Source organism: Chroicocephalus ridibundus, chromosome Z (assembly GCF_963924245.1).
Source record: "Chroicocephalus ridibundus chromosome Z, bChrRid1.1, whole genome shotgun sequence".
Taxonomy (NCBI): domain Eukaryota; kingdom Metazoa; phylum Chordata; class Aves; order Charadriiformes; family Laridae; genus Chroicocephalus; species Chroicocephalus ridibundus.
Window position 1 is genome coordinate 22833757 of NC_086316.1, and position 13936 is coordinate 22847692.

The following is a 13936-nucleotide window of genomic DNA, read 5'->3' on the forward strand; positions in this document are numbered from 1 at the left end:
TCTGATGATCAGGATGTGCATTTGTTGTGCTGCCTAGAAAACAGACATTTCCGTTCTGGAAGTTCCTGCGACAGACGGGCAGCCTTGTCCATATCTAGTATGAAATGGGGGAGACACACGCTGTGTTGGGAGGTACTGAGTGTCGAAGGCACCTTCCCCCCTGCTTTCCCAGAAGAAGGAGTCCAAGCCAGGACAGTGCTGTGAAGTAAAAGCTTAGCTGGTTGATTTACGAATAAAGCATACAGGGTTTGGGGGCTGGTTGACTGTTAACCCTGTTTTTTTGTCCTGCTGCAGCTCAGCGTAGTGGAACCGGGTCTGGTTGCAAGTTAATTGTGAGCTGACAGAACTGGCACTGGAACACGCAAGGCAGAAGAAAATGAAAGTATCAAGGAGTGTGAAGTGTAACAAAAAACTGCCCCAGGATATGGAAGCAGTAGGGGGAAAACCAGGGAAAGAGTACCCAAGAGAGGGAGCCAGTGAGCTGCTGATGGCTGATGCTAAGGAGGATGAGATGTTTTCTCTTTTTTTGTTTCCGACAGTGAAAATATCAGGTATAGTGAAATAGTATGCATATAGGCCTGGTAACAAAGAACTTGGAAGGAAGTGGGAAGAAACAAGTTAGAGAGAACTTGGATTTGTTTCAATTAGTTGTACTTGAAAAATCTTGAATGTAAGATTCTTAAAGATAGCCTGCAGTGTTTTTTCCTGAGATCCTCCTAAAGATAGAAGTGACAAAAAATGAAGAAAGGTAAAATACGCTTCTCTTCTTTAAAAGTGTGATGAGATGGGGATTAGTCTGCAGACAGCCTATAACTGGGTGAATATAGATTTGCGAAGAAAAGATTGTGCCAAACCCATTTGATCTTCCTCAAGTCTAGTAAGAGAAGTTAGTGGTGGAAGTGAAACAATAGATGCCTTCTGTCTTGTCTTTATTAAGGCTTTTGATGTTGTTTTATGACTGTTGTGGTCAAGGCAGCAAAACAGTAAGGGAGAGAGTTTGGTTTGGTTTTTTTTTTTTTCAAGCTATACTTAAGAGATTATTTTATTATACTTTTATTTAGAGTGTGATTAGTTGTTGTTTGACAAATATGTATCTGTCATCATTCAGTTGCTGGAGAAGTTGTTTCAAGATTTTGTTTCCTTCTCTCCCCACTTGCCTCTTTCTCTCTAAAGTGAGGTAGGGCTAGGTGGGAGAGGAACAGGAAGAAAAGAGGATGAAAGAGGGTCTTTTGGCTCAACCTCTTTTTGGTGTCTGTTTCTCTCTGAGTAGCAGCAGAATGAGGGAAGTCTCAGTATCGGCTTTGTCTCCTGCTCTTTATGAAAGCTGTGAGCATCTGGAAAGGAGCAGAGGTGCTTTCTCTGTATGCTCAGGAAGATTGTTTGGTCTGTGTTTACAGTTACAGAATTGTATTTTCCTAAGAACAGCACTGGGATTTTTAGTGGTTGACATTTTGAAAAAAGACAGTATGACAATATCTTCAAAAGACCCCTGCTTTTACTGAGGGGTAGTTTTAGTCTCCGATGAAGCAAATGACTGGGGAATTTCACTGAGCTACCCATCCGCCACTGTCGGAGCATATCAGGTGTTTGCTAATAGTCCACTTCCATTCATATCCAATTAACATCCAAAACCTTCTTTCCTGTTCCCTGAGTAGACTTGTTAAGGGTTATTCACCTTTCTTTATTTAGTTACCAACTTCTAATTCATTAGATGTTTGGTTTTTTTACCAACTGCTACTGTGGAGAATTATTTAAAAATACTTAATTTTACCTCAGTTTTGAAAAAGAAAAAAGATAGAGTAGTGTAAGTTTTATTGAGCAATAGTACCGAGCAAGCTTCTTAGGAGTGTTTTGTAGTCGGAATGTTTGGACACAGTCTTGAAGCCAGTTAATTAAAATAGTATTTCTGTTTTCTGCTATTTTTTTTTCTGCATTGTATGTTTTTCCTCTTTAGCTTACTGCTGTTCATTGGCAAAAGAAATTCCTTGGCCTGTCCTGAGTAAAATGGAAGTTTAAGTAGCCATTGGTTTAGTCAGAAGATAATTAAATTCTTATTATGTCACCTTTTCAGAAGACAATTTGAAGATCAACAGCGGGATTCAACTCTCCCTTGTGTTTGTCTCCGCTAGTAGCAGAGTTATTAATGGCATGAAAATAGAGGTTAACACTCAAAGAAAAATATTCCCTTCTTTTCCATAGTCTTCTATGTTGTAATTTCTTGCCAGCTTCGTGGTTCCATTGTTGGATTAACAGAAACAATAGTTGGTTTATTGGTTTAAAATGTCTGTGCATTAATGCATTTCCAGATTAGACAGTTAGTATTCCTTTTCTTTTAAATTAAATTGTTGTTTTTTTCTTCTCTGTTCCCACTTCTCCAATCTTTTCTTCCACTTCCATCCTTCCTCTGCCCCCATTTTCTCTCTAAAAATATCCCTAGGAATGACTTGCTGATGGTGTGTCGCCAGCTGAATATGGAGGAGTCTGTCGCAGAGATCATGCACCAGCTGGGAGCAGATGAAAATGGAAAAATTTCCTTCCAGGATTTTAGTCAGTGCCGCATGGAACTGGTACGAGAAATCAGGAAGGAGGAAGTGGAACTCTCTGTGAAATCGGATGACTCTTGTAAAAAGAAAAAGTTAAGGGATAGGATAGCTTCCTGGCCAACTAGCAGCAATAACAGTTTAGGTAGGTATGACTTTTAAATGTCCTGTTGGTGTAACTTAACAAAACATAAACTCCGTGGGTTTTGTTACCAATGTTACTGGCATCAGGATTTGCCCTAAAGGGCTTTGTGAATATACTGTGGCATAATTTCGTCATCTATGAGAGTGCTGTTGTAACTGATGCAGTCTGGTCTTTGGTATGTAGACTAGAATGTGTGCAGAACATCCTCTTCTAAAAACCCTAGTTGGGCAGGACAACAATCTGTGTTGAAAAGACAATATCTGTGGAGCTCATCTGGTAACTGAAGATCCAGTGAGCTCTTTTGTCGTCTGTAAAGCCCAGGCAAGTAGGTAGGTAGAAATATTAAAAATGAGAAGAGAAATAATCTTAGCCTTTTGTCTTTCAGATGTAATAAACTGTAGGAATGTGGATGTTTCTTGGATGCTTTAAAAATTATTTCACTTAGCTGGGGACCTGAGTGCTGGAAGTGCCTTGTAATTTAGAGAATACAAAAATTCTCCTTTTCTTTTGCTCTCCCTCCACCTAGGAAAAAAAAAAAAGAGAAAAATCCCACTGTGCTATGCCACCTACAGAAACATGGGACGTAGGAAGGGATTGTCTGTGTCATTGAGTCCAGTCCTTGATAGCACTGTGATCAATCGTCATTAGATCATAAATCTTAACACCTACAAAATGCTTCCTTTCACCCTGTAACAGATGGATGAGTCCAGAGGACACAGCTTCTGTGGTCAAAAATCCCAAAATGCAAGGTACTGTGAAAAAAGCTGTGGATATTGTCAGTGCTCTAGCTCCCTACAGCAGCTGCATACTAGCTAAACATGGCTAGCTGGCCGTTGATCTGGAACTGACCTACATCCATGGTTCAGAAGGCAGCCATCAACTTCTGACTGTATTTAGTTAGAGCTGTGTCCCCTCAACCTTTTGTTTAGACTACATGAGCTTAGATTTTTTTTTTTTAAAAGACACTCTTAACAAGAGATTCTCCATTAGTTGTCCCAATAGTCTTTCTTTGTACGTGTCCTAAATTAAATTAGGAATATGTTTTGCAGTCAGATATACTTCATACCTCTACCTGGAGAGTTTGCTTATCTGTGTGTCTGCCTCCTCATGTAGCTGACCTGTTGTCAGAGTCCAGTTCTCTGTGACCAGGTTCTTTCAGATATTCCATGTGTGGAACATGTTGTGTTTAACATCAGATTTGCTTATTTGAAGACAGTTGATGTTACATGGGACTTCTCATTTAGCAGAGTTATATAAAACATACTGAAAACACAATACCAATGTAAAACTTACACATAGCACAATGTAGCAGTTGCAACACGCAGTTCAATCACAATACTAACATGATTCCCAACATCTCTCTAATATGCTCACCATCACAACATTGGGCGTCCCAAGTCTCACCAGGAAGACATATGTGGGCTGAAGCCAGCTCAAGCCCATTGCTCTCTTTTAAATTCTTTTGTTAATTGTTTACGTTTTTATAGTCTTTATGTTGTGCTGAGGACGTACAAACCTCCCCTATTTTGGCCTGGCTAATGCAGGGAGACATTCACGCTCTTTTAATGAACTCAGGGAGAAACACACCACCAGCTGATCCACTCAGCTGCTGATAGCTGTTTATCTAAAGCAAAGACTACCCTCAGGTCCCCTTGGTGTTGAGATCAAGTCAGCTTCTTTGCAACAGCTGTTATCAGTAAAATCCTGCATCCTTCCCTGAGCTTCATGGGCACATTCCCCTGGCCCATCTCCTCTGAGCCTTCTTCCGTGGTAGGGGTTTAGTGGTCAGTCACACCTGTCTTTGTTTTCTCAGTAGTCTGTCTCCTAGAGAGTAAAACCGGACATGTGTGTTCATTTGGGGATTTGGTTTTGTGTTTGGGATTTATTTATTGGAGGGGAGGGGTGTGAGGGGAGTTGGCCTGTTTAGCATGTTGTTCTCTTCTGGTAACTCTGCATGTGTTTTTTGCTTGTCACCTCAGGAATTCAAATTTTCCTTGTTTGCTTTGTATCCTTGGTGAATTCCTTATCTTCTTGCTTTTTAGATTGACTGCACTTCTCCCTCACCATCCCATTATCTCATGCTCATTGGTTTTTCTTTTTGGCTTCTCAGTTTAGCAAATCTGTTTCATAGCTCTGTTTATTCTGCATCTCATCTCTTTTACTGCTTCATAGTCATATTTTGTTGTAGAGGTATTTAGTTGTTAATGTTTCCTCTGTTTATACTTCTTCCATATATATTCTTGCATTGCAAGACGATTAACTCCATAGTTTCTGTGCCCATTTCTTCATCACTGTCTAATCTTCATAATCCTTGGGCTCAACTGGATTTCCAGCGCATGAATCTCTTTCAGGAGCAGTATCAAACAACCGTTCAAAACCAAGATGGTGCCTAATATCTTGTTTTATTGGATTAAGGATGGTGTGTGTTCCCTAGCTTATCTATTATCTTCTGCCTCTGTTGGCTGTTTTTTCAGTGCTTCCCCTGTTGTATTTTCCTGCAAAACAGAAAACTACTTCTGCCCTCAGACTGCAATAAAAAGTTTCACTGTTTGCTGACCAGATTTCTGGTAACTTGGGTTTTAAAATCTTCTTTCATAGACAAACCAGCCTAATAAATTATGGTTTGCAATAATCAGCCGTAGAAGATAGGCCCTAAGCTTTATTGGAGAAAGATCTACATTACAGTCTCAAAATGTATCCCACACAGAAATGTTATTAATTGCTGTCAAAAAATAGTCATAGATGAACGTTCAAATTTGTCAATGCATACAATTCAATCCCTACTGTTTTTTCCTATTTTCCAATTTCTGTTGGTTATATAACAGTGATTTGATGCATTTTGGAAGTTGGTGAGTGAATTCATATTTCTTTTCATATTTTTTTTTTCCCCAAAAGTTAAGTCCGGAAGACCTCTGAATTTCCTGCCTTGGTATACTTTGCTCTGTGCTCATGAAGCCTGACTCCTTTACTGTACGGTGTTTTTAAACCTATAGGGAACTCATGGGTTTTGTACTTGTCCTGCCTTGACTCTTGCAGATTCTGCAAGGCTTTTTAATAATTAGAGAACATATGGAGATGCTCCCCTATGTAAACAAAAACCAAAATGGGTGGAAATAATAATAATGAGCATTTAGAATGCAACTGGTTTTTATTTGGTTGTAAGAGAAAACCATTGTGGCAGCACTGTTCAAGATGTTCTACAGATTATTTTTTGTTAAAGAGGCAAGGAAACATCACTGTAATCTATTTCCGTGATATAAACACTGCACAGAATATGAACATAATGAGAGCTGAGGAATTACACTTGCAGTCAAGCATGAATTATGATCTGCATATGCTTCTACGTCTTTTCATGTCTTTGAGCGCTCATGTATGTACTCACTAGTGATCAAAGAGTTGATTGTATTATACTGACTGTTTGCTATTGCTTTCTAAACATCGCTTAAGACGGGGGATATCACCATGTGCAAATTCAAACGTATGAACTTGGTGGATGTTGGTTTTTTTGTGTATCTTTTTTTTCAGACAAAGAACAGTGTTTACAATAAATGTTATTTTGAAACATAGTTTACAGGGCTATTTTCAAGACTAATTTCTATATGATGTGTCAGTTGCTGATAATCCTTGAAAGCTGTTATCGTGTATCCATGTAGGGGTGCACAAATTAAAAATTCTCGAAATTCATTTGAATGTCTCTGAGTAGCAGTGGTCCTGGCAATCTAAAGCAAAGGAATCCAGCCTCCGTCATGGGCATTTTTACACTCCGAGTTTGGATGTAATTGTGCAGGGATTACCAGTTAAACAGCATTTTGTGTGGGCTTTTCTTGTAGCTTTTCACGGTTTCTTAGGAAAGCATGAAAAAAATGTATGCAAATATCTAAATAAAAGATTAACTTTGCTACCTATAATTTTTGCATTTCATTGTAAAGAAAACAACCTGAAAAAAAGGTCCTAAGCAATAATTACATCCAAAGGACTGTTGAACTTTGTCTCGGCTATCATTTTTTATCACTGCTAAGGTTATTCTAATAATTTTACCTAACTTTGTCCAACAAATGTTTCTATTCCTGTGTTTCCAGATGGGATGCAGAAGTAAGGAAACTAGTTGATTGTTTTAGTCAAGGTATTCAGGTTTATTAATGCCCAGTCATACATGTGCTCAGTAAGCCAAACCTGCATCCATAGCTACCATCTTGATGATGGATTTAAAAGTTTAATATATTAATGTCTGGATTAAAAAGTTTAATGTTTTATTTAAAATGCATGAAAAAGGACATTTTTCAAGTTATTAGAATGATGCCTTTTGCTGCTTGGATACCAGCAACTCAAAGCTATTATAAAGTATTTTAGTTCTTAGTCTACACTATTAATGGTCAATGAGAGCTCCAACAATAATTTGCAAGTAATAACCAGTAATTCTTCTATAAGTGAAACGGAATATGAACTCTGTTAATGTTCTTCTGACATTGTTTAAAATATAATAAAAATGAATAAAGTAACTTTCGAAAGTGTTGCTGGAGTTTTGCAGTGACCATATGCTATGTGACTCTTTAATATATCATTTCAGTAGGAAATACAGGAAAACTGTCAGTTTCTGATCAGATCTGTGAGTCCTATTTCCAGTTATGGAGACTGAAAGCCATAATGGGCACAATGAATCTGTGTGAATCATCTAGTGATAGAAGTGTATTGCTTGGCAAATGAGAGCCTATAACAGAGCAGAATGACACCTCTAAAGATTTAAGGCAGGGAATTGCCTTAACAGTTGTGGCTTCTGTCAGGTTTTTCAATGTTACGTAGTTTTATATGTCTTATAGAAAAGCTAGAATTAGAATTATTTATATTATATGTTGTATAGAAATGTCTAGATCTTCACAGGTAGTTAGGAAATTGCCTTTTTTTTTTTCCTATGATAAAGAATAGTCTATTTCTAGTAGCCATTGTTTTTGAGGATGAACAAGAAATGGTACTGTTTATTAGTACATTCTTTCTTCAGACAGGTGGATGGTTTCCTGTCCTACTGAAAGCTGCATGTACTTACTGATCTGATTTCATATTCTAAATAAATAGTTAGGAATTCCAGAGTCCATAAGCAATCTCTGGCTGTTGGTTAGTAATTACTAGTGAGTAAGTAATTCATAGCCAACTCCCCTGTTCTCTCTACTGAAAATAAGTCCCTTGAAAATTTGATATGATAATTTATTTACATTGTGGATCAAGCATGTGAATTAATCAAAGGAATGGTAGAAATTGAGCTTCAAATTAAGCTTATGGGTAAGCATAAGAGGCAGGCCGATTGGGGTGAAAAATCATTACTTTTGCTTTGCATTAATTTTATGTTCACTCTTACTGCAAGTAAATCGCTTTCAAGAAACTAATGCAGTGATTATGTTTATTTCTGCTATACTTCATTTAAAACTGCAGAGCTCCTATGGACTTAAAGGTGTGATGCGGGTTTTCTTGAGATTTATGAGCAAAGTTTCACTGTAGATCTGATTGAGTGAATAGCTGTGAATATCTGCTAGGCCAAAATTAACTACATACGAACTTTTGTTAACTGTAAGTGGTTCAGTTTATTACTTCTAAATATTCTTTTGACACCACTATCTTTTTGCAAAGCAGCAGAATATAGGTAATTGTTATTTCATTTTTTTAGAAATTTAGAGTTCTAAGATCTATGAGCAGCAGAACAAATAAACCTGGATTTCCAAGAGATTTGTAATTGACAGCTGGCTAATCTTACTAGAACTGTGATGTATAGTTTATGTTAAACACTAGAGGTTGAGCGTTGCATTATTTTTCTCAGTAGGAGCACTAACAGAGTCTGTCATCTCTCTGTCTTCCATAGAACTTACAGGAATTTAGTAGATTTGAGACTTCAATGCCACCGTTTTTGAAATTGCCAAAAAGCTTAAAAAATCAGAGGCAAGGGGGAAGACAGGCAGTCAGACCAACCAATGGGCAGAGCATACCTGTAGGGGAGACACAGGAAACTGCCCTTCCTAATAACTGCTACTACCAAGTCAATAGAATGGTTGACCCAGACACGAGCATGTGGCTAGAGACTGGAGCCTCGTCCTTGACCTTCATAACACCGCACTGCTCTAGAACTGGCTTGTTCAGAATCATATTACTGCTGTCCATGCTTCTTGGTCAACTCCAGTGGCAAGACATGGAGCAGTGGCTTGCCATATGGAGTGTGGAACTGGACTGCAGCATCGCTTCATCAGTTTTATCCCAATTTAGGCTTTCTGCACAAACCGTGATAAGCTTCAGAAAGCAAAAGGGTACAGCTGAGATTTTCATAGAGGCCAGGCTTTTGAGCACTGTGAGATATTCCACACTCTAGCTTTTGTAAAGCAAGGGTTGCCTCTCAGGACATTTCTGCTTACCCTCTCCTGACTTACATGTTGACATGTTTTTCACCTGCCCTCTTCTAATATCAGCAGTATAGATCTGACAGACTATGGTTCATAAAAACAGCAAGAAACAAAATGGCAGTGACAGACAACTAACTCATGATGTTTTCTTTGTTTGCTTTTGTACACATGAATTGAAGTTATAGAATCATAGACAGCTGGATCCAAATTGAGATTCTCTTGAGCGGAAGATAATCCAAGTGGAAGCTGATTGTTCACATATGTGAGGGAAAAGAACTTTTTTCAAAAGTACAGTGCATACAGTACAAATACTGTACTTGGAAGGTATGTTGGAACTTTAGGCTCTGTATAATTTCAGAGGTTTGTGCCCTTTTTCCTATTTTTTTCCCCTTTTTCAGAGGTTTGTGCCCTTTTTCCTATTACTGTATATATTGTATATATAGAGATTATTAATTTCCATGAAAAAAGGGATTATTGTCTCCCTTACTGTAAACTTCAAGTGAAATATTCGAGTGAGTTCCTGAGTACAATGCAGGTGTAAGTCATTGCTGTTCTGGCAAAGTTTAGTTTGGTAATTCAACAACACCAGGTTTTAGGAGACACTGGTTTCTAGACTGTTGGTGAGTCATTCCCATCATCCATTTCTTGTGTCTGAATAGAGGAAATGGTTGTCATGTCTCAACGATAATACTAAATCATTTCAGATTCAGACAGGTGTATGAAGGTGTCACAGATAATGATAGATTTTTGTTTTCTATTTCATCATTTCTTATATGGCCAATGTCAGTCTGCTGGCAAGTACTGAAACTGTGATAGTTTACAGATAGGCATTTCTAAAGTAACCGAAATAAATTTGAAGGTCATTTGGCTGAAATTCCACAAACAGTTGTTACTATGCATGGCTTGGGCTACTGATTTAACAAGCGCGGCTTCTTCATCCACAAAGCTGTGTTGTAATGAGAGGAACTTTTTGTTTCACTAGATGCATCACTGAATGTTTTGCTTTCTTAAGACATTATGAGGAATGAGTTACCTGATACAAACTTTGATTGTCTAATATATGGGTTTGCTCTTGGCAAGCTTATTCTTGTACGTGTCCTAATTTTCATGTAGGTATTCAGTTAATTTTTCTTAAGATTTTAGGTAGTTTTTATACTTCATAAAAATCTGCTTAGAAAAATATGTCATGGAGTGTAAAAAATCAAAACCCAGACACCTAAAAAACGAGTTGTTAGCATTACTTTAGTAAGTGAGAGTGCTGGTTAAGTTTCGAACTGTTCTAATTTCTTCAAAGGTGCATTTAAGTATTTCCCAGATTTACTCTATAGTTATACCCTATATAGGTTCTGGCAGCACAAAATTCCAGAATTCCTGAATTCTGAATGTACTGATATTGAGGATACTGCAGTGAACCTGAAATACAGTTGAGGTTTTGTGAAGATTTGAGGAAACATACCAGTAGAAAGTGAAAATGTTATAACTGTACTTCAGGGACACAGGGGAGACGAAACATGAGCTGACTGCACTTGATGTACATACTGTGCTTAGAATATATACCTAAAACTGTGCATGAGCCTTCAGTGGGCATTGAGAAACATAACTGGAGAATATTTATTTTAGTGAGGTATGTCTACAACAGAATTCTTGTCTATTGTATTAGTTTTATACGTTCTCAAAGGCAAATAATTTTCTCTTTCAGTAAAATCTTGACTTCTCTTTCCATTTGTTTGTCATATTGTCATGCCAAAACCATTATGCTCTCTTAGGTCATTTGTTTGATGCTGATGTGTATTTTTGTGATCTCTGTAATGCTATCAGGCGTGTGTATTGTATGTTCTTAGTACTAGTAAAGGCATATAAAATGTTCATTATATTCTTTCAAAGTATACTTGCTTGTCTTGGCATAATATCAAAGTGTTACGGAGCTTTTTGTTCTTTGAGGGGTTTAGAAAACACTAAATCTAAACAAAAATTATCAAAGGTGTCAGAATCACTTTTCTGAGAAGTCCAAGTCTTTTCTTTTTTAGAGCAAAATGATTTATTTGGTTCAGTTTTCCTCTTAGATCTAATTTCATGGAACATATTTCTTCTATGGAGTAAGTTGCCTTAGTTAGTCAGGGTTTGGTATAGCTGTGGCTTCCTTCCCTTAGAGCTTGTTATCCTCACTTCCAGTCCTAATGAGAAAAAAGCTGAAATAATATAGCCTAACACAGTATATTCTATGCAGTGTTCAAACCAGATAAGGGTATAATGGGAGGAATAAGACCTAGGTAGTGATCCCACAGACGCTCATCTTAGAGAGTCCTCATTTTCCATAACTGCTTCTTCCTAGCAAATTATTTCCTTCTCGGTCACTGGAGAAGAGTTGCAAAAAGTCCTGCTGAGAACTTCCTCTAGGACTTAATACTGAGTTGAGAAGGCATTTAAAAATTATGCATCTGCAGACTTTTTTCTTTTTTAAAAAAACTAAATAAAATCTATTTTATTCTGAATTCTCCTAGAGCTTGTAATGGATGTTTGGCGGACAGCTTTCTGTATTTTTAAGTAAACATTCTCACCCACCTGTGCATGCGAGGATCAGTGATTATCACCACTCTGCTGCCATGCTATCATTCGTATTGTTTCGTCATATGATGCAAAATAATAAATAGATTTTAAAGTGTGTTTCCTGCTAAATAGGAAAGAGTTACCCTAGCTGACAGGCTTTGGGCATGTACCACGTGGTGACCATGGATAGTGAAGCTGGAGCCTTTGGTCTTTGATTCCTGTGTGGGAGTAGTTCCCTGACTTGCATAGAGCCTTTTGTGGTTATGAGCAGTCAGAGCTCTCTTCAACATCCAGATTTTCTTTAAAGTGCATTTGGCCCGTGTAATTTTTTGCATCAGCTTATGGGAGTCAAATGGCTAAGCGTCCAAAGACTTATTCTCCATTCCTCTTGGTTTCCTACCCTACCCCCCATTTTTTATAGCTAGACCCACTCCTTGCTGTCTTATTCAGCTGAATACTAAGTGCAGAATGACCATTCTTTGTTAATTTTGTATGTTTTTCCTTTCATTTGGTGGTGCTCTTAGCTCCAAAACCATGATTACTGAAGTTACTAGAGAGCTTTGAAATGACCCGTGCTTTTCATAGAATCATAGAACAGTTAGAGTTGGAAGGGACCTTAAAGATCATCTAGTTCCAACCCCCTGCCCTGGGCAGGGACACCTCCCACTAGACCAGGCTGCTCAAAGCCCCATCCAGCCTGGCCTTGAACACTTCCAGGGATGGGGCATCCACAGCTTCCCTGGGCAGCCTGTTCCAGTGCCTCACCACCCTCACAGTAAAGAATTTCTTCCTCATATCTAATCTAAATCTCCCCTCTTTCAGTTTGAAGCCATTACCCCTCGTCCTGTCGCTACACTCCCTGATAAAGAGTCCCTCCCTATCCTTCCTTTAGGTCCCCTTCAAGTACTGGAAGGCTGCTGTAAGGTCTCCCTGGAGCCTTCTCTTCTCCAGGCTGAACAACCCCAACTCTCTCAGCCTGTCTTCATAGGAGACGTGCTCCAGCCCTCTGGATTTTCACAACTCTCCCTGTTACCTTCATTGAATAACAGAATAAGTGTGCAAAATTCTCGCTGTTTTTGATAGGTTGTCACATTTTAACTGTTGAATGAAAGATTAGCAAAAAAGTTGAAAAATAGCTATTTTCTGGTAAGATAATGTTTTTGGAATACAGAAGGACTGTCTTCAGTCAGAATCTAAATTTTGAATATTGAACAAAATGGAAGTGGAAAAGAGAGGAACTCTCTGGGTCACCTTAGAAAACTGCCAGGTCACTCACTAACAGCCTACATCTATAACCTGCTTATGCCTATTGAGTGATCTGGTGTATGAAGTGAGATGGTAGAATCAAATGGACCATATCTCCAAGAATTCTTGTATACATGTAGTAAGGCATGAAGAAAATTCTTTAAAATACTTATGCCATATCTGATTACAACATTATGTATGATTGAAACCGGTTTTGAGGCCAGAGGCTAACACTGAACTGAGAGGACTTAATTCTCTGTCCACTCAGCCATAGAATCGTCACATTCTAGAATGAAATTTCTCCCCGAAGCTGCGAGCTGTGCCCACTGCGCATAGAAATTATATTCTGTGTTACATGTCAGAGTTCCTCAAATAAATCTAAGTAACTAAATGTCACTGATACCTCATGGAAAACAGCGATCAGGTTTTGGATCTCTGCTGTTAAGACTCTCCTCATTGAGTGAGGTGTAGCTATGTGTGCTCATAGCGTCTTACATTGCCAGCTGTCTTCGTGTTGGTCATTCGTAAGCCAGACTCATTTGAGAAGCTGATGCAGGGCTAATCTCACAGTACCTCACTTTTCTTGGTATCCCAGATCCTTCCAGCAACTAATACTTCTTCAGTGCCCTACCATCTTGACTGGTTATCATTCCTACTCTGTGAGCAAAGATGAAATCACGTAATGCTTGGTCCATCAGTGTAGCCTGGTAAAATTAACCTTTACCAAACTAAAAAGCCTGGCTGTATGGGTAGACTTGTAGTTATGGTAGGCACCTGCTTCTCTGTTGCGGAGTGCAAACCGTCTAGGCAGAAAATTAACTGCTAGTCGAGAAGATGAAATGCCATGTTCTTTCAGATCTGTATGGGGTGACACCATTACCAGGCCACAGACCTCTGTGCTGTTACTGAGAGATCTGCAGGCGATAAGGGAAGATTAAGCTAGCACGAAGTCTCAATGCAGATGGGCGAGGTATCCTATCTTAGTGATATTTGTCAAAGGAATCAATTGAAGTTACTTTGAACAGCTTCAGTACAATTCGCCAACTGGAATTTTATCTGTGATTATGGAATCTTGTATA

The 13936-nt window shown here is 38.4% G+C and overlaps 1 protein-coding gene across 4 annotated transcripts in view; it reads left to right on the forward strand.

Moving 5' to 3' along the window:
• MCC (MCC regulator of WNT signaling pathway) overlaps positions 1-13936 on the forward strand; it is a 207173-nt gene that overhangs the window by 10888 nt on the left and 182349 nt on the right. For 3 of the 4 annotated variants that reach the window (XM_063321360.1, XM_063321361.1, XM_063321362.1), the window contains one exon: positions 2438-2685. The exons of the other annotated variant lie outside the window; for it this stretch is intronic. In XM_063321360.1, coding sequence (XP_063177430.1) covers positions 2438-2685 — 248 coding nt within the window. The remainder of the gene's footprint in view (positions 1-2437; positions 2686-13936) is intronic. 4 annotated transcript variants of the gene reach the window in all.